The sequence below is a fragment of the Xyrauchen texanus genome, chromosome 43 (genome assembly GCF_025860055.1).
Source record: "Xyrauchen texanus isolate HMW12.3.18 chromosome 43, RBS_HiC_50CHRs, whole genome shotgun sequence".
NCBI lineage: Eukaryota > Metazoa > Chordata > Actinopteri > Cypriniformes > Catostomidae > Xyrauchen > Xyrauchen texanus.
In genome coordinates, this window is record NC_068318.1 from 1,934,617 (window position 1) to 1,955,942 (window position 21,326).

Sequence of the window (21,326 nt, forward strand, 5' to 3'; positions counted from 1 at the left end):
TTGGCCAGTATGTCCAGGAGATTGTCTTCTCAACATGAAAATAATATGGAAATATTAACAAACATGGAAGTTCTTTGTAATGTGTTGGTGCCTTTCTAGTGCTCTTCTTTTACAATTTTGATTATCAATTTTAGACCTATCATGTCATATACGCTGATTGCCTATTGATTTCATAGCAATTTTTTCAAAAAAACATTTTATCTGCTATTGCATGAAGGCATTTATCCATGAGTCAGGCTCCGCTGGGTTCGGTCGCATTAACTCATGAGTGACAAAATGCAAATAAGCATTACCTCATAAGTCTGAAACAAAAAAATATTGTGCAAAATTAGAGGAGGTAAGGATGCAAGGCAACGGATTGCTCCAAAATGGTCAACCAGCCTTTGCCACTATCTCACAAGGCTGGTGCTTCACTTCCTTCAAGAGCGTTGGATGCGGGTGTTAAACCCTCTTGCCCATTACAGTCCCAGTGTGGGACCTGTCCATGGTGTTGAAAGCACTATACGGTCCTGCATTCGAGCTATGGGAAACAATAGAATTGCTTGCTGTCTCATTAAAGACCACATTACTACTGCTCCTCGCTTCGGTGAAGCGCAGGCTTTCTCTCCCCCTCCTTTTCAGTCAGAGAAAGAAAGTATATTTCACTCTGCCAAGTGTGATCATTACACATTTACATTGAGTGTACAGGCCAGCTTAGGCTGTCCAGTCAGCTCTTTGTATTCTTTGGAGGCCAGTCCAAAGGCAGAGCAGTCTCTAAACAGAGGCTGTCTCACAGGATTGTAGATGCTATTAAATTAGAATACAAATCACAGGACTTGGAATCCCCTGGGGGGTATTAGGTCACTGGCTTCCTCTTAGTCATGGGCAAAAGGCTAATCCTTATCGGATATCTTCCAAGTGGCAGGTTTGTCTTCCCCAAACACTTATGCTAGTTTTATAATCTAGACGTTTCCTAACCGTCTTACCAGGTGCTTTATGTGAAGGGGAACTAGGCTCTCATCACTGATGAGTAGCACTAAAACAAGCCTTGTGACACAAAATGTTATATACTGCCCTTTCGGGCTTGTTACACATGTATGTCTTTGTACGGCTATGCTCTTAAACCACAAAGAAGGTTTTTTTCTGTTTGGCAAAACAACTCTCTCGGTTGTTAAGCACAGTTTACTACTGCTCTAGTTGCATCAACCTTTTTGTACACTACACGTTTGGTTAGTCACACCGAGAACTCACTTCGGAAGGTTAACCCTATCTGTACCTGTACAACATTTTTACTCTTTCTATTTGATGTAAGAGATCAATCCTACACTCACCTAAAGGATTATTAGGAACACCATACTAATACTGTGTTTGGCCCCCTTTCGCCTTCAGAACTGCCTTAATTCTACGTGGCATTGATTCAACAAGGTGCTGAAAGCATTCTTTAGAAATGTTGGCCCATATTGATAGGATAGCATCTTGCAGTTGATGGAGATTTTGTGGGATGCACATCCAGGGCACGAAGCTCCCGTTCCACCACATCCCAAAGATGCTCTATTGGGTTTAGATCTGGTGACTATGGGGGCCATTTTAGTACAGTGAACTCATTGTCATGTTCAAGAAACCAATTTGAAATGATTCGAGCTTTGTGACATGGTGCATTATCCTGCTGGAAGTAGCCATCAGAGGATGGGTACATGGTGGCCATAAAGGGATGGGCATGGTCAGAAACAATGCTCAGGTAGGCCGTGGCATTTAAACGATGCCCAATTGGCACTAAGGGGCCTAAACTGTGCCAAGAAAACATCCCCCACACCATTACACCACCACCACCAGCCTGCACAGTGGTAACAAGGCATGATGGATCCATGTTCTCATTCTGTTTACGCCAAATTCTGACTCTACCATCTGAATGTCTCAACAGAAATCGAGACTCATCAGACCAGGCAACATTTTTCCAGTCTTCAACTGTCCAATTTTGGTGAGCTCTTGCAAATTGTAGCCTCTTTTTCCTATTTCTAGTGGAGATGAGTGGTACCCGGTGGGGTCTTCTGCTGTTGTAGCCCATCCACCTCAAGGTTGTGCGTGTTGTGGCTTCACAAATGCTTTGCTGCATACCTCGGTTGTAACGAGTGTTTATTTCAGGCAAAGTTGCTCTTCTATCAGCTTGAATCAGTTGGCCCATTCTCCTCTGACCTCTAGCATCAACAAGGCATTTTCGCCCACAGGACTGCCGCATACTGGATGTGTTTTCCTTATCCCACCATTCTTTGTAAACCCTAGAAATGGTTGTGCGTGAAAATCCCAGTAACTGAGCAGATTGTGAAATACTCAGACCGGCCCGTCTGGCACCAACAACCATGCCACGCTCAAAATTGCTTAAATCACCTTTCTTTCCCATTCTGACATTCAGTTTGGAGTTCAGGAGATTGTCTTGACCAGGACCACACCCCTAAATGCATTGAAGCAACTGCCATGTGATTGGTTGATTAGATAATTGCATTAACGAGAAATTGAACAGGTGTTCCTAATAATCCTTTAGGTGAGTGTATATCAAGTTTCTGCAGGAAAGTGCTTTCTTAGGAACATGCGTTAACTGCCTCCCAGTGGTAAGCCAGTTATCCTGTTATTTTAATCTTATATATTAGGAAATATTTTCTATCAGTAAAGAGCTTCCTAAAGAGTGAGCTTTTTCTCAACCAATATTAACTTCTTCCCTACAAATGGCAAAACAGTTACTGTTAGCATTCTATTCTAGTGATTATTCCTAGACTACAAGTAAGAAGAAGTCTTTTCTATCAGTTATAAGAAAGCTGCTCCTCCACTGGTGAGCCCTTTTTTTTATTATTGCCTTAGCTAATTTTCTTTTAGAAAAAAAGCTATTGTAATTATTGTTGGCTAGATTATCCCTAGAGTAGGCTACATAGAAGTCTCTTCTATGTGTTATAAGAAAGTGGCAGCTAATTGCTTTCCAATACTGATAAAACAATTATGGTTATCATTAATCTAGTGAGTTTCTCCATTATTCCACATAGGAAGATTCTACTCAGAGGTGCCCCAGCTGGCGGCTCCTTTTATAACCATGATCATAGGACTGTGAATTCAGTCCTTCCTCCAAACATCTCATTAACGCACTGGATGTGAATTCAGTGGACAAATTTGTTACCCTCTAACTTTTTCTTGCCTCCTTTCAAGGAGGTGTGGAAGGAGGTGTAGGTGTGGAAGCTGGCTTTCTGCAAGCTTTCTACCATATACTTTTTAACAAGCACAGTCAAAATCAGTATTGATGCATTCTGCTATATTGATTTACTGTTGACTCATCAACATAACTTTGAGTGAGCGACTTGAAAGGGAACGTCTAGGTTACTATGGTAAGCCAGTTCCCTGAAAGGAGGGAACCAGAATTTACATACCATTGCCACAATACTGATTGCCTCCAAAAAGTTTTTAGAGATCCTCTCACCTCTTCATTCGAATGTCCTGAGGAAACTGTCTTTCGGCTCTTCCTGTATATGCTTAATGAGCATAGAAGTTGGGACTTCGAAAGACATCTGCCAATGAAATTGGCGTGATGGAAAACCATGCAGAGAGATCGGGGGCTGAAGAGCAACCCCTACCATCGATTGTTCCCTCCTTTCAGGTAAACGTGGTTACCATAGTAACCTAGATGTTTTTTTTATTTGTATTTTTGTGCATTTCCAACATGTACAATCATTTTATTCAACCATTGCAGTTTGCATATAATTATTACAATCACATCGATGTAGTGACACTAAGGTCCTCTACAAAATACCACAACTAGCTGAACTGTGTTTCATGGATCAGCGGTGAGAGACGGGCTGACTACTGTGTGCCGCATAGCCAGCACACCGTGACAGTACGTAATCTCCCCTGACGCTAGTCTGAGTGTCGAAACAGCCCTTTGGGGATGAGTCAACTACCTAAAGGATAGGGACAGGCTAGCCCAGTTATGCCTCTTCTCTCTTTTTTCTTTTTCCCCCAAGAAAAAGAGAGAATTCGATAACCGACCGGGACGCCAGTGTCTATGTCTGGGGGGTATCACTCCCAAGGGGAAGACACTGCAGAGACCACACCCCACCCAGGGGTGGCGGGGGGTATTTTAAGTGGAGATATGTCACATAGTCTTGCCGAGTCTAGTCGGAAGTATGCCATGTGGAGAAGTCCCATGGTAGTCCTACCCAATGGGGTGGGGCTCTATGAGCATGGTGACTGGGGCAGAGGGGTCTCTGCCCAAGGAAGACACAGTTTGCCAACAGGGAAAACGGAATATACGCCGCAAGGGGTTACCTACGGGGAACCAGCGCATGCGGAGCACCTGTCCCAGTAAGGGGTTTAGTTAGCACAAGTACTGGGTTGGCAGTGAGTTTCTTCGCAAACTCACCTGCCACAGGGCTTGGAGGAAGTCAACCAGGGAACACATTTGTGAATGCTGCTGGGAATCAAAAACACACATCTTCAGCTCAAGGGATGTGAAAGATGCTAAGCACAAGCGATATACCCAGCCGGTTGATCCGGCCTTACCTGTTCATTCCTGCTAAGACACGAGACGAAACCGTCTAGACCCGGAGATTGTAGAATTTCGGAAAGGTGTTGGGTGTAGCCCAGCCCACTGGGCTAGGAAGAAGTCAACCAGGGAACACATTTGCGAACGCTGCTGGGAATCAAAAATGCACATCTTCAGCTCAAGGGATGTGAAAGATGCTAAGAGCAAGCTATATAGACGGCCAGCTGATCCGGACTTACCTGTTCATTCCTGCTAAGACACGAGACGAAACCGATTGTAGAATTTCGGAAAGGTGTTGGGTGTAGCCCAGCCCGCTGCTCTGCAAATGTCTGTTATAGGAGGTGCCACTGGTCAGAGCCCAGGAGGCTGCCACACTCCTGGTAGAATAGGCTCGTAGCCCTGCCAGGGGCGGCATATGCTGAGCTTGGTAAGTGATAGCTATGGCGTCAATGACCCAGTGGGCGATCCCAAGAAGACAACGCTTCCTTTCCGCTGTCCACCAAAGCAGACAGAGAGCTGCTCAGAGACTCCAAAGCTCTGTGTGTGATCCAAATAGATGTGTAAAGCATGCACCGGACACAGCAACGTCAGGCTGGGTCTGCCTCCTCCTGGGGCAGTGCTTGCAGGTTCACCACCTGATTCCTGAATGGGGTCATGGGAACCTTGGGCACATAGACCAGTCAGGGTCTCAGGATCACGTGAGAGTAACCTGGACCGAACTACAGGCACGTTTCGCTGACAGAGAACGTTTGCAGGTCCCATACCCTCTTGATGGAGGTGAGCGCTGTCAGGGGGGCACTCTTCAGAGAGTGCCTAAAGCTCCACTGACTCTAAGGGCTCAAAGGGAGCTCATCGTAGGCCTTGTAGAGATTCAATCTCCTGCGCTGATGCTCAGTTTGTGTTTTCCTAAGGACTTACCACCCACTGTGTCGTGGTGTGCCGCTCTAGCGGCTATTTACACCTTCAAGGTGGAGGGGGACAGCCATCCCTCCAACATCTCCTGCAGAAAGGAAAGCACTGAGCTGACTGCGCACCTCTGGGGATCTTCACGTTTCGGGAAGAACACCACTTAGCGAACAGATGCCACTTCAAGGCGTTCCAGTGCCTTGTATTAGAGGGGGCCCTTGCCTGTGTAACCGTGTCTACTACGGCAGGTGGTAGGACACTGAGGTCTTCCGTGTCCCATCCAGGGGCCAAACATGGAGGTTCCAGAGGTCTGGTTGCGTGTGCCAGATGGTTCCCTGTTCCTGAGAGAGAAGGTGCTTCCTCAGGGGAATTTGCCAGGGAGGGTCTGAATTGAGGAGCGTGAGTACCGAGAACCAAGTCTGGGTGGGCCGGTTGGGTTCTACTAGGATGACCTGCTCCCCATCCTCCCTGACCTCACCTGAAGTGGGAAGCCCGGCCAAGGCTTTCGAGCCTGACAGGATGAACCTGCTCTCCGATGCTGTGTTCGAGAGCTCAACACTTTCGTGGGCACGAACAACAGGTCGAACTTGCCCTGGGACGAGGGGGCACTCATCCTCAAGTGCCTAATCGGAGCAAACGATCATTCTGGGTAATGGGAGGTCTGTGGGTATTTACAGTGGAGGAGGTTGTGGTCCCCAAAATGCCCCAGAACTTGCCGTGCTGGCCTCATAGGTAGGAGGACCAAGGCAGGGAGCTGCTGGGGTGGCTTGAAAGTGAGCCGTGACCGCAACGTTGCCATGGTCATGTCCTCACAATGAGGACATGATGCATCTACGAAAGATGTCTCAGTGTGGGCAGTGCCCAGGCACGAAAGACAGCGATCTTGGCTGTCTGAATGAGAGAGATATCGACCACATCCAGGAATAACACACAATCGGAAAGGGAATTAAAACTGTTCCAATGTGTGGCACTCTTTTAGAATATACTCTTTTAGAAATGAAAATACTCTTTTAGAATACACTCTAAATGATCTGCCGATCTCTGCAGTGCACCCATGCAGAGAGGGGAGAAAGCTGCTGTAATGTGGTGTAAGGATCCAGCAGAGGTGAATGGAAGCCGTGGGAATTCAGCTCGCTTATTACTCTATGAAATAGTGACCGCTCAGCTCCAAAGAGAAAATCTGAATGAGCGATATGCACGCCCACACCTTTATATCCACTCGCCAATTCCCATTGAATATACTCTTTTAGAAAGGAAAATACACTCTAAATGATTTGCCGAGGCACCCAGGGGCGATCTCTGTAGTGCACCCATGCAGAGAGGGGATAAAGTTGCTTTAATGTGGTGTAAGGATCCAGCAGAGGTGAATGGAAGCCGTGGGAATTCAGCTTGCTTATTTCTCAATGAAATAGTGACCGCTCAGCTCCGAAGATAAAATCTGAATGAGCGGTATGCACGCCCCCTCCTTTATATCCACTCACCAATTCCCATTGGCCTTTTTATCAAATATCAGAGGTGTCTCAGGCTCCCAAGTGTGACCCCTAATGTCACTACATCGACACAACGTCGAGTGCGTGACAGATAGGGAACAAAAGCAATCTCCTTCTATACACTTCTAGCAGCAAAGTTAGACCTCATTTGTGATACATATTTGACCCAATTTACCTAGACATTTTGTAAAGAAATTATGTAATAAATTAATGTATTAATATTTGTCTGCAAAACTACTTTCTATAATTTAGGCTAAAGCCTTTGTATTTAAGATCATGAGAAACATAAATGCAGTAATGTGAAGTTATTTGGTAGTTTGTCTTGTGTTTTGAGAAATGTTTTGTGAATTTTTTTTTGACTGTGTCAGAATGTGCAGTAGATAGAAAGTTATTTTATATTAAATCTTGTCTTCTCTTTAGCTAAACTGTCATTTGAATCTTTATTTGCAACTAAGAAACAATGAACTCTGAGGACACTCGATCAGTGGAGATATCAATGCGATATATTGAGGACAGAGGATTTTACACTGAGACATTTCACTCTGCAACATGGATATACCGTGGAGATGATGTTAACCAGAATGAGAGTCCACACTGTCACAGCAGCCACACACGACCAGCAGCAAGTAGGTTCTAAACATTTTAAGAAGTGTATCAGTTACTATTGGATGTATCTAATAAACAATGTTTAAATATGCATTATTTATTTCAGTTTGTGAGCGGACGGTGAAGATCAGCAAAGGCATGGGCGAGTATCCCTGGGGCTTCAGAATTCAGTTTTCCAAACCCATTGTGGTCACTGAGGTGGACACAAGTAAGGGATCAAGATTACAGATTTTATCAATGCTGTTTGCATTTCATAGAGGGACCCCTAGTGTCACTACATCGACACAACGTCGATTGAGTGACAGATAGGGAACGTCCTGGTTACCGTTCCCTGATGGAGGTAACAATACACTGTGTCCCTTCTGCCACAACACTGACCTACCCGCTGAAATGGCAGGGACCCTGTCTCGGCTCCTCAGCACAAAACCTGAATGGGTGGTTGTGAGCCAGCTCCTTTTATACCCGTAAGACCAGGAGAGTGGCATGTAAATTCCACTCGCCAATTCCCATTGGCCTTTTCTCAAAGATCAGAGGTGTTTGGGGCTCCCAAGGACAACTCCTAGTGTCACTACATCAACACAACATTTTGTTCCCTCCATCAGGGAAGGGAGATTGTGAAAGTAGTCAAGATATTACTAGCCATGCTGTAGGGTCTTTCAACAGAATTTCCAATAAAATAGACCTTTTTCCCGCTAACGCCATCTTTGATTTTTAATGGGAATGACAATGAGGGGTAGACTTACAGTCACTTCATTGGGCTGTACTACAGTTTAAAGTGTTTTTGGATCATTCCGCTCACATAACATTGATAAAATATCTGTCAAAAACATTCAGTATACAAATAATGCCAGACAAAATCTGTTATCTGAATACCGTTCGTGCCATTGAATAGATGCCTCATTGTCATTCCCATTAAAAATCAAAGATGGCTACAACTTTTAGGCATCTGGAGCTCTCAAAGTGAAAGATACAAGTATGGGACTGCAGAAGTGCATGACACAGACTCAGTAAGATATTTCAACAATATATATTGTATAATGGCAAAAATGCACAGCATAATTTAATATATCGATTAAAGTAATCGATTAGTAATTGTGATATTCTAGTTAGTTTTACCACAAGAAGTCAGGCTTGATAATGAACTTTGCTTCAACAGAAATTGCATACTGCATCTTAAATTAAAATTATATATGTAAAGCAAGGATTCAACATCTTTATAAAAAAACAAAGAGTACTCCATTACAGTTATTTTAAAACATGTTAGCCCTGACATTGTTTCAGAAATGTTTAATAAGTGTAGCATTCAGAGCTCAAAGTTAATAGAGGTGTTCAGCCATGATGTCATTTTGTAGGTGAACCCAGAAGTCTAATTCACCATGAGTTTCCTCTGGATTTTCCTATGGGGTTTTATAATGTGGTTCCGATTCATGGAACTTGAGCTGCGTATGATCGCTACGGGACACCTGTCTGAGTGTCACATGGTCTGAAACCCTTTTAATATCATGCCAATGGTTGATGGCGCTTAAGCAACGACCCCTACGGAGCTATGTCACAGGGTCCATAAAGGCACTCGCTTTGGTGCCATCGAATCAGATTTTCTGTTCTTCAATGCACTAATTGTCTAAGTCCCTGTTTGTTTCTAGTGACTCAAGTCGAAGCAAGGATTATTTTTCTCCCTTTACAGTGGAAAACATGTAATAACTTTGTTAACAGCGTAAATTTCAGAGCAATTTCAACGTGGTTTTTCCAAACATTACAAGGGACCAATGAGGACAACGGCGCTTCATCAAGGCTTGCAATTTCTCACCATGAGGTGTTATACCCACTTGTTCCAGTTCTACCACCTCCAGATTTGGAGCTCCATGTGCTGGATCCATATGTGATTGTGGCTTTGTGTCTGAGAAGATAGGAGTCAAGTCAAGTCATTTTTATTTGTATAGCAATTTTCACAACAAGTGCTGCTCACGGCAGAGTGGATCATGTATTGACCGGTGAGCCCGGCTGTATAGGAACGGCCCATAGGAATGCTGGGGCCGTTGTAGCTGACCAGCTTGTTCCCAATATCCCCATGTTCATACACTCTTCCCCACTCAAAATGCCTGGGAAGAGATTTGATAAATGAATGTCCCTGCTGTATACACACTTCAGGGCCGTTTTTATACATACCTAGGTAAAATAAAGGCAATTCTCCCCACAATCTTAACTGTTTAACATGCCAGGGAATATGTTTGAACTAGGTGTTCCCCTTTCAAAAGAGAAAATCTTAGGGCCATGCACTTCTATCGAGTTTCTAGGCATCACCATAGACTCCGTCTCCTTCCAAGCATCTCTGCCTCCCACAAAAATACATTGCATATCACTGCTCTTATCAAATTATCTTCTAGCAGTCAGGTGCACAAAACAACATCTGCGCTCCTCGGTCACCTTAACTATGCCATCAGAATAATCCCCCAAGGAAAATCTTTCCTTTCCAACCTCCTAACAAAAGCAGCAACAATCCCCTTCTATGACAAAGTCTCTCTGGACTAAGCTTGTAAAATGGAAATGCACCCCTGGCAAAAATTCCTGTCTTCATGGAATGGCATATTCTCATTATATAATGACTACATCACTCAACACAAAGACGTTCCAGCTGTACACAGATGCAGCACCTTCCACTGGCTTCGGGGGATACTACAGCGGTCGTTGGTTCACTTCCAAATGGCCGCCCGAGTTTAGATGCTTTGTCCTACAAACAGATGTTCCCTCATCATCCGCACTCTATATGTTCTCTATATTTATCCAGTCATCATAGCAGCTATCCTTTGGGGGCACGAATGCTCCAGACACTCCATACTAATTCACTCAGATTACTCAGCAGTAGTCAAAATCATAAATAAAGGCCAATCTCATTCCCCGGCCATCATGCTATTCATTCACAGACTAACACTAATATCCACCCAACACCAGTTTCTCATTTAAGCAGCTCACATTCCTGGCTACCACAATACCATAGCTGACTCTTTGTCTCGTTTTTCCTTCCAGAAGTTCAGAACATTGACTCCAGAATTAGACATCCACCCCACGCAAGTTCCACTGGTTTCAGCCTCCATCTTCAACTAAATCCACAGTTGGAAGTTCTTTCATATACTTCACGAGAAGCAATCCTAGACGGCCTTGCCCAGAGTATTCTCTTCGCTTACCTGACTGGTTGGAACTGTTTCAAGGCATACCACTCCTTCTATGGACACCCTTTTCCCCTAACAGATGTTTGGTCCATTTGCAACTTCATCACTCATGCCCATTCCATTCAAAAAATCTGTGGATCCTCCATTCAGACCTACCTATCTGGAATCAACTTTATCCACAAACTACAGTAAAACTGACCAACTTGGAGTAATTTCCCATCTACATTTTTTTGTCTCAACTCCTTCCTCAGTCCATACGAGCAACTTTCCAGATATGCCAACCATTCATCACCTCAAGAACCACTTTCTCGTAGAGAAGAAAAAAATGGCTACAAGATTCTGATTTAACAAACACTTTTAAAATATCCTCAGCACCTCCGGCATATCTCCCGAACACTACTCCATCCATTCCTTCCAGATCAGAGCAGCCACCACGGCCACCAGCACAGGTATGGACGAAACAATCAGAGTCCTAGGTCGCTGGTCATCCGAAGCATATCATTCATACTTATGCAATAATCTCAATGATCTCTGTCGAGCTCAAGCCCGTATCTGCTCATTCAAAACCTTGGGGGGTCTTATGGTCACCTGGCTTGCTACCTTCCAAGACGAAGCCCCCACTCTGAGTTTCCCTGACCAAGACTCCCCGATCGGCCAGAACAAGGACCTCAACATCCTTTCCCTCCCTATTTCATTCAAACACAACCATTTCAATAAAATCCTTTATCTTCATCGTTGTGGCATGGTCCATGCTAGTGAACACTATCTTATTGATCCTTCAAATTCAACAATCAGATAATTATCAATTATCAAAATCAATAGAATATTAATAAGGTTTAATATCACCGGAGCACCACAATTAATAATCAATACAATGCAGTCCATAAACTTCCGACTTACAACTACAAACTAAACAGTGACATGATTAGATATGATAACCAAAATAAGCCTATAACAAATGAGAAGAATGTATGGGTGTGTGTGTGTGTGTGTGTGTGTGTGTGTGTGTGTGTGTGTGTGTATGTTTAAGGAGTGATGCAAAATGGTGGACGTGACTCTCGTGGAGATTTCTGGGCAGAGAATATGGCTGCGAATGTGGGCGGAGAGAAGCCAGTTAATGGCGTCTGCCTATTTACCACGTGTCTCTGCTTGTACGATAAATTAGGGAAAAAGATGAGCTTTATTACCAAGTTATCTATTAGCCAAATGTGTGTACGGGTTTGTGAGGGGTTAGTACGAGAGCGAGAGAGAGAATAAAGTGGCGGCACTGAAGCCGGTTTTGCGCTCGTGGGGGAGAAAGCAGCTGTTAATTTATCACTCAGAGACACGGTGAATGGCTCGTAAACCGTCCCACGGTCTTTGGCTCTTTAATGGATAAACTCAGTGTGCCGGTCTCACCCGTGATGATGTGATGGAAACAGTACATTATATTAATACCTTAAGTTTATTAGCATGAATAAGCGGAATATAAACTGTACAAGCAATAACCTTGATACACAAGAATAACACACTATAATATTCTATCTCTGCCCAGACGTAAACCTTTTACTTGGATCACGTGAGGACACAGGTAGAATGTGTGTTCATCCGCCCTTTAACTCCGATTCAGTTCCTCAAGGCTCGGGTGATGATGGAGGGCAGTTTCCTCGCTCTCTCGGCGGGCGGTACGGCTGCTGATTCTGTTTTTCGGTGTCCAAGCAAAGAGTCTCAGTGGCTTATTGATGCAATTTTGAGTGCTTAGGAAGTGTGCGGTTTACATTTGCCTTTGGGTATTCCAGCCCATTCTACGAGGAGCATGGCATCCTCATGAGATTTGGCTAGAGCTGCGTCCTTGGAGGACATTTGTATGGAAGCAGGGTGGCCCTCTCCACATATGTTTGTTAGATTTTATAATCTGGACGAGGGTTTTGACTCCTGCTTCCCAGGTCTGTTGGAACAATAGTAAATTCATAATTCCTTTTAATTAGATGTTTTAGCTTGCTTGTACGCCACTGTATGCTTGGCACCAGGGCTTAGACAGTTGGGAGCTACTGTTTGCATGGCGTGAATGTATTTTGTTCACATAGCGATCTTACGCATCTCGAGTCCCACGAAAGGGAATGTCTCAGTTACGTTTGTAACCATGGTTCCCTGAGGGGAGCGAGATGCTGCGTAGCTGGCCATACTCTCTAGCAGCTGCATAGGCTCATGCCTTTTGCAGAAAATCACACTTGATGGGGCGAAAGCGAGTACCTTTATGGAGCCCGTGATGTAGCTCCCTAGGGGCATCGCTTAAGCACCATCATCCATACAATGCCATGATTGTATAAGGGCTTCAGACCATGTGATACTTTAGTGATCAAGCACAGCGTCTCGTTCCCCTCAGGGAAACAAGATTATGTACGTAACAGAGACATTTTTCAACGTGAGTAAAATAAGGTCTGTGGTAAACATTACTTCATGATACATGGACGTTTTGTTCTACAACGTACAGAATATTGCAAACTTTCACACCTCAAACATGAATTTTGAAGCCGCCGTGTGATTTTTAAAAAACAGTACGCAATTTAAAAGAGCTGCAAAATTCACGTTTGTGTTATGAAAGTGTGCAATATATGTTGTAGAACAAAGCGTTCACATATTGTCAAATAATGTTAACCACTGACCTTATTTTACTCATAAATCAAAAACTCCATTATAAAACCCCATAGGAAAATCCTGAGGGAACCCACAGTGAATTCTCTTCTGAGCTTGTGGACTACAACCTTAACAGCTCTATAAGATAAAGATGTTGCCGCTCTGTTTCAGATGGAGCAGCAGAGGAAGCGGGGCTTCAGGTTGGAGATTATGTGCTGGCAGTAAACAGCACTGATGTCACCAGTGTACCACACTCAGAAGCAGCTGACCTCGCACGGCAAGGTATAAGGAACACTTAGTTCAAGACACAACACTACAGCATATGGGATTATCAGTGTCTCTCATGGATAAGCTTCATTTGTAAACCCCAGTAGTAGTGGAGACCAGGCCAAGCTGTCACACAGGGAATCTTAGTATTTTGGAGTCAAAATCCACAATATGTATTTTTTTAAAGCAGTAATTTTGTATGTTGGTTTCAAATACCTAGTTCAAAACTTTCTTTTATAATATTATACTAATATTTGTGTATTATTTTCTCTAAAGCAGAGGTATCAAACTCAAAGCTTGCAGGCTGAATCTGGCCTGCCACCTCATTTCAAGCGGTTAGTTCAGAAACATTGACTGGCATGTGAACACGCCTCACTGACGAATCAGTTAGTGCTTTCCTCATCAATATTAATGAGCCTTCCCCTGTCAACCTAATCTTACTTCTTGGAGCACATTTTTGCTCATTCCAAAAGCAAAATGAAACAGCATTTGCCGGACCATTTATCAGCACAGCTCAATGGATAGAGAGCCATGAGCGCAGAGCAGGTGTGGACCAGTCTCAACCAAACAACACATATCATTTTCAACAGTGCAAGTTTCAATTATCAGTACAACAAAATGAAAATAATGTAGGTGTGTGAGCGCAAAGCAGACGAGTATGTTTGCGGACTGGTCTCAACCATTAAGTGCAAGCAATTATAAACAGTGCTTGTGAGAAGCACGGATCACGAAACCCGTTTGAATGCAGCAGAGGAAATGCCTTTATCACAGTCCGTGTGTCATCACATAATAATAATACAATACAATACAAAAATACAATAACTTTGCACTGTGGGGACTGCCATTAGCTGGGTTTCCATCTAAATGTTTCTAATTTCTTTAAGTGCATTTAAATTTGACTTGAGAAAATACAAATTGTTGTGCATTTCTATCCACTACTTAATGCGCATTAACTTAAGAACATCTAAATGACCTCGCTTCTAGGAGTTTTGTTTGCAGGATTGTAGCAATTGTACCTCGTTTTATTAAATGCTGCCAGTAGATGTTACAGAATATGAGTAATATCTGACATAATGGGGCTGAAATAGCTGCGATACCCACACTCCGCCATTCTCCGCATACAAGCGCCCACTCTCAAAACAGTTTTTCAAACGCAATGTTCAAAGAAATTGTGTGCCAATGTCGGACCTTTCTGAGGGCTAGTCACATCAACACACTCATAACACATGCACGAATGGACAAAACATGTCATCGTTTTGCAAATAAACTGTTTCCATCACCGTGCACATTATGCACATTTTAACTAATGCTTTTTTAGATCTACAGTTCTGCCCATTCTAGATCTTCACATCTTCAAGTCAGACAAAGAGATAAAGTAGCACTATGATATAACAGTTTTTTGGAGATCAAAACTTTTAAAAACTGTGAATTTAAATAATCGATCCAGAATAATAGTAACATGATGTAAAAGGTTTGGCACTCCTCAGAACATGTAATATTTAATTCAAATTCTTTGTTATTTTCACATTAATGAGGAATGAGGAGTTGCTGACGTGATAGTTGTAAAAGTAGCACTTACTGTACATGATGTGGAGGAAATCATCCAAAATGCTCCAAACCTGTAGACTTTGACCTCTTAGACATCCATATGTTATCCATTAAAGCTGCACGATTAATTAATTTAAGAATAAAATCGCTATGTAGCGCTACACAATTGCAAAACAGCTTTGTTATGAAACAGTCTCCAATTAGAGTTTCAGTAGCGATGTGTGATCACTGGCCACCCTCTAGCTGTTTGCTCTAGCAGGACATTTTGAACAGTGAAGACATTTTTATTTTTCATATTACAATTTAAATCGTCTTGCCTCTTCTTGCCGGACAGCAAAAGATGCAATTGATGGTTACCTTCTTTCCACCTTATACAAAACAGCTGAATGTCAAACTATAGTTTCCTCACAAGTGCTCTGGGAAAGTAATAAGGGGCTGTTAACACTGGTGTCTTTTCTGTGTTTCCTGTAGCACTTCACAGTTGGTTTAAAGATGGCACTGCATGACTGATGATGCCGTTTTGTGATGTGATGGTTAATCCCAGCTCTGAAACTATATACTGCCATCCCAAGGTCATTGTGCAAAAAAGGTCACAGAGGCAAAAAACTTTCTCAATATGGAGGACAGCAGAGTAGGTGCATTAACATAGAACAGTGATTAAAACTGACTGGAACTACCTGTGCATTAAATGGTTTTAACACAGTTATTCCAACCAATCAGAATCAAGTATCTGAACAGACCATGGTATAAAGCCTATTATACCAAGACAACAGACAACAGTGTTCATCAGCCCCATATTACTCATCCAGAGCACTTGTGAGGAAAGTATCATTTGACATTCAGCTGTTTTGCACGAGGGGAGTGAAGGTAACTGGGACCCATCAATTCACAGTCTAGCAAGGCAAGACGATTTATATTGTAATATGAAAAACATCAACTAAAATTGCTTCACTGCTCAACATGTGCCAAAACTAAAAAGCTTAAAGCTAGAGGGCTGAAAGCTAAAAGCTATGGGCACCCACAATCACACATTGCTTATGTAAACTCTTAAAAGGAGACGATAGGTGTAACTAGACCTTAGGCCCTAATTTTCATCTCTGCTCCTCTAAAAAAAGTCTGTGACTTTGCAATAAGAACATAAGTATTTAAACAGCTGCAGCAGCGACGTTGCACTTGTTTGAAGCGTGAGGCGCTTTGGTGGCTTTTACACCAGCAAAGACTGACTAAAGTGTGAGCCAACAGCACTGGAGTGTGGGCTGTGAAGGAGCATATCATTGAATTGATCCACTGAATGAATACGCCCCATTTACTTCATTCAATTAATGAATGAGTGGGTATCAGTAAGCATCTATTGAGCATAGACGGAGAGGAGACATGTTGCTCATTTTAATCGGTAATCTCGTTTAGAGAAAGGGGCTGGATTAATTAAGAGCAAAAGTGACTAATGACGTTACAGTGACATCAGGATGTAATTAAAACCTGTAATTACTTACAGGCTATGTTGGCCTTGTTGTATATGCTACCTTGATTGTCATGCACAGCAGTTCACAAAATGATATGCTTTCTTGTCATTTGCAGGGAAAATATTTAAGAAATTTAAACACTACCAAAATCTCTTAGTAGACGTGCTCATTTGGGATGTATAGTCATGTGTTTCACAACTGCACAGTAGAGTCTCTAGCTATGTTAGAGTTTTGCACATGTTCACTCACTCTTTGCTCCTATAGTGAACTGTTTGGCATTTGCCATGTAGTGAATAGTGAATGAGTGAGTAGATTCAGACACATAGATCAGGGGCAACATTTTCTGTCCTCTCTTTCTATAACCACAGTGTAAAGAGGGCCACACCACTGGGTCATTGGCAGAATCCAATGGAGTGGCACAGGTCTGTGCATGTTAATCTTTTCTGGCGTGTGTGTGGTCTATTCTCATTATTCATTAATTAGGAACCGGATGTTGCTTAGAGTCATGCACCAGCCAAATTACTATGCAGATCTCATGATAGTGAGGTTGCCAGTTAACTCAAATTCAGTTATTGAACTAATCGGTTAACTAATATCATTCAGTCAAGCCACTTACTGCTTGCTCATATCTAAATGATTCTTAGTCACGTACTATATATACACCTTGCTTAGCAGAGCGATAAGCCAGTGACAGACAGTCCCAAAAATGATGCCCCTACTGCTTCTTTTATTCATGGGCTGCAGTAATATTCTTATCCTGGTCATATGATTGTGGTAACACCAGACTTATCTAATCTACTGGAAATAATGAGTTCAGGAGAATCCTGAATAATCTAAATTAACAATTTATTTCCCAGGTAGGATTAAAGCTTACGTCAGAGAATCAATCTATATAAATTCAATCCTAGCCAATTCACAAATTATTAGAATAAACATAAAATACATTACAGTCAGAGAAACATACCTGGCAGTATAAACAGCACACTCTGATTATGTGGGAGGTCTCACATCTCCTAAAACCTTTTCCTTGTTCTTCTGAAATATTCAGACAAGAATAATTGCACAAAATGGAAACTATAGACTATTCAATGTTTGAATTGATTGGAATCCCGCTACTCAGGTGGTTACTCCTTTCTGAGTGTTGGTGATCATTAGCATTGAAGACCCCATGAAGACACACCTCAACACAGAGTCATAATTTCTCTAAATCCTAAAATCTTCTTTAAGGGGGAGTGGGATGCAATGCCCCCCAGAGACCACTGTGCCAACCTGGTGGTCCACAGACCCACTATCATCCCCCTCACCAACTTTTTTGCCCAAATTGACCAGTGAGATCCCCTGCCCACCCGGAGGGGGCGGGGCTGTCCATGGACCCGCTATCTACCCCCTAACCAACTATTTTTCCAAAATTGACCAATGAGACCCCCAGACCACCCTGAGGGGGCAGGGCTGTCCACAGACCCACTATCTGCCCCCTAACCAACTGCTTTTCCCAATGTTGACCAAATAGTCCCCTGGACCACCCGATAACCAACTGACTGCTAACCAACTATTTTGCACAATTTGTCCAATGAGAACCCCAGACCAACTATACGGGTTGGGGCTGTCCACAAACACACTATCTGACCCCAAACCAACTATTTTGCCAACTTTGACCTGAAAGAGCTAGATGAGTTGGGGGGGAAAATCACCACTTATGGAGGACTGAGCCCAAGTGCACAGGCTCACCTGAAAAGGGGTATACCATGAGTACCGAGCCTGGCAGTGTTACTCCTCCGCGAGTTCATCCACGAACAGTGATTAAGAAATTGAAAAGGTGTCTATTGTTCACCAGTTGCGGGGAACTGTTGCACACATTATCACCTCGAAAGGGGAAAGGTGCTAATCCAAGCGATACACCCAACCAGCTGCCTGGACTACCTGTTGTTATCCCGTAACACTCAGGTCGAAACCGGTTCTAACAGGAGGTTGTAGAACCTCGCATAGGTATTTGGTGTAGCTGAACCCACTGATGTCTGTTAGAGAGGTGCCCCTCGTCAGCGCGCAGGAGGACGCAACATCTCTGGTGGAGTGCGCCCAGACTCCCAATGGGCACGGCAGGTTTTGTGACTGGTAAGCCAAAGAAATGGCATCCACAATCCAATGGGCCAGCCTCTGTTTGGAGACAGCTTTCGCCTTCTGCTGTCCTCCAAATGAAACAAAGAGCTGCTACTAGCACCTAAAGCTCTGCGTGCAGACCAGATAGATGTAATAGGCATGAACTGGAGACACAAACTAGCAAGGACAAGGCAGGGTCTTCCTCCTCTGAAGGGAGCACTTGCAGGTTCACTACCTGATCCTGAAAGGGAGAGGTGGGTACTTTGGGTACGTAAATGGGCCGGGGTCTCAAGATCACGTGAGAGTGTGCCAACCTGAACTCCAGGCATGCGCTGGTGACAGAGAGTGCCTGCAGGTCCCCAACCCTCTTGATATAGGTGAGCACAGCCAGGAGGGCCACCTTCAGGTACAGAGTGCTGAGCTTGGCCTTCTCCAGGGGATCAAAGGGGGCTCTCTGTAGGACAGGTAGGACCATAGTGAGATCCCAAGAGGGAATCAGGTGCTGCCTAGCAGGATTCAATCTCTTCATGCTGGGGTGATGGTCTCCCATCCAGTGTATCATGATACGCTGTTATAGGGAGACAGACGTCTCTCCAGCCCCTCCTGTAGGAAGGACAAAACAGACCCAACCACGCATCTCTGTGGATCTTCACCGTGGGAAGAACACCAATTTGTGAAGAGACGCCACTTCAGAGTATACAGCCACCTCGTGGAGGTGTCCCATCCAGGAGCCAGATGTGGAGGTTCCAGAGGTCTGGCTGTGGGAGCCTGTCCTGCCCCTGAGTGGGAAGGTCCTGCCTCAGGGGAATGCACCAGGGAGGGACTACTGCCAGGAGCATCAGGTCTGAGAACCAAGTCCGGTTGGGCCAGCACAGCATAACCATCAGGACTTGCTGCCCATCCTACCTGACTTTGCACAATGTCTGTGTAATGAGGCTCACTGGGGGAAACGCATACTTCCGCAGCCCCCAAGGCAAGCTGTGTGCCAAGGCATCCGTGCCAGGTGAGCCTCAGACAGGGTGTACCAAGGGGGCAATAAGAGGACTCTCGAGAGGCGAACAGGTCCACCTGCACCTCCCTGAATCTCTCCCAAATAAGCTGGACTGCGTGGGGGGGGGGGGTCTCCATTCTCTGTGGAGCATTACCTGTTATGAGAGCACATCCTCTACACAATTGAAGATGCCTGGGATGTGAGTGGCTTGCAGAAACTTCAATGTTTGCTGGTTCCAAAGGAAGAGGCAGCGGGCGAGTTGCGACATGCAACGTGTCCACTCTTGTCCTTAGGGTTGGATATTATAATTTTTGTACTTTTAAAAATAATTTCTTATTTCAATCATCATTGTATTTTCTTACATTTTCATCTCTTGGTTTGATGTTGCACAGAGGTTGTAAACTCAGATTCGAGAGACAGGACAACATTTGAACACAAAAGGCTTTCCCAAACTGGTGTCAGTCTCTGCTAACGCACCCTACAAGTTCACTACAGACAGCGCTACAGACAGTCGCTGTGTTGTCAGTCCGGACCAACATGTGCTTGCCCTGAATCAATGGCCGAAGCTTCCGCAGGGCCAGCGATACTGTCAGCAACTCTAGGTAGTTAATATGCCATTGCAGGAGCCCCAATACTGCCTGTATTAGTATTACCCCAATATCTGTCATGACCATGACGCTCCTTGAGACCTGCTCTGAAGGAAACCCTGCCCATATAAAATACAGATCTGACCAAGGGCTGGAAGTATGGCGGCACCATGGCATGATAGTCACATGCTGGGTGCCGTGGTTCCATGCCCACCTCGAGACTCGATTCAGTAGCCAGTGCTGGAGCAGTCTCATATACATCAACCAGAGGGGGAGTACCGCCACTGAGGATGCCAAATGCCCCTGGAGCTTCTGAAATTATTTCAATGGCACTGCTACCCTCAGCCTGAAGGACTTCAGGCAGGCCAGCACCGACTGTGCACGCTCGTTCGTAAGGCATGCCATCATGGTGACCAAATCCAACTCCATACAGAGAAAAGAGATGCTCCACGCAGGGGACAGCTTGCTCTTTCCCAGTTGACCTGAAGCCCCAGTCGGACGAGGTGCTGAAGCACAAGATCCTTGTCCATGTGCACACACAATAGATCTCACAAGTGAGCTAGGATCAGCCAGTCATTGAGATAATTGAGGATGTGAATGCCCTTATCCCTTAGCGGGGCCAGGGTAGCCTCTGCGACTTTGGTAAAGACGCAAGGAGACAGGGACTGACCGAAAGGGAGGACCTTGTAGTGGTATGCTCATCCCTCGAAGGCAAACCAAAGAAAGGCTCTGTATTGAAGAAGGATCGATACGTTAAAATACGCGTCCTTCAGGTCGATGGCCATGAACCAATCCTGATGTCGTACTGATGCCACGATGCGCTTTTGCATCTGGAAGCCTGTGCAACCCACCCCCTCTCTTGGGCATGATGAAATAAGGGCTGTAAAAGCCCTTGTGAGACTCGGTTAAAGGGACGGGCTCTATCGCTCCCTTTGCCGGAAGGGTGGCAACCTCCGCCCGAAGAACCAAGGCATCCTCGCCCCGCAACGCAATGGTGAGGATTCCACTGAACCTGGGCGGCCGTCTGGTGAACTGGATCGTGTAGCAAAGATGGATCATTCTGATGAGCCATTGCAACGGGCTGGAA

General features: G+C 44.3%; 1 protein-coding gene across 1 annotated transcript in view; it reads left to right on the forward strand.

The window, feature by feature from the left end:
* pdzph1 (PDZ and pleckstrin homology domains 1) overlaps positions 1–21,326 on the forward strand; it is a 63,281-nt gene that overhangs the window by 20,529 nt on the left and 21,426 nt on the right. The window contains exons 3-5 of the mRNA XM_052116282.1: positions 7,353–7,523; positions 7,610–7,711; positions 13,458–13,568. Coding sequence (XP_051972242.1) covers positions 7,353–7,523; positions 7,610–7,711; positions 13,458–13,568 — 384 coding nt within the window. The remainder of the gene's footprint in view (positions 1–7,352; positions 7,524–7,609; positions 7,712–13,457; positions 13,569–21,326) is intronic.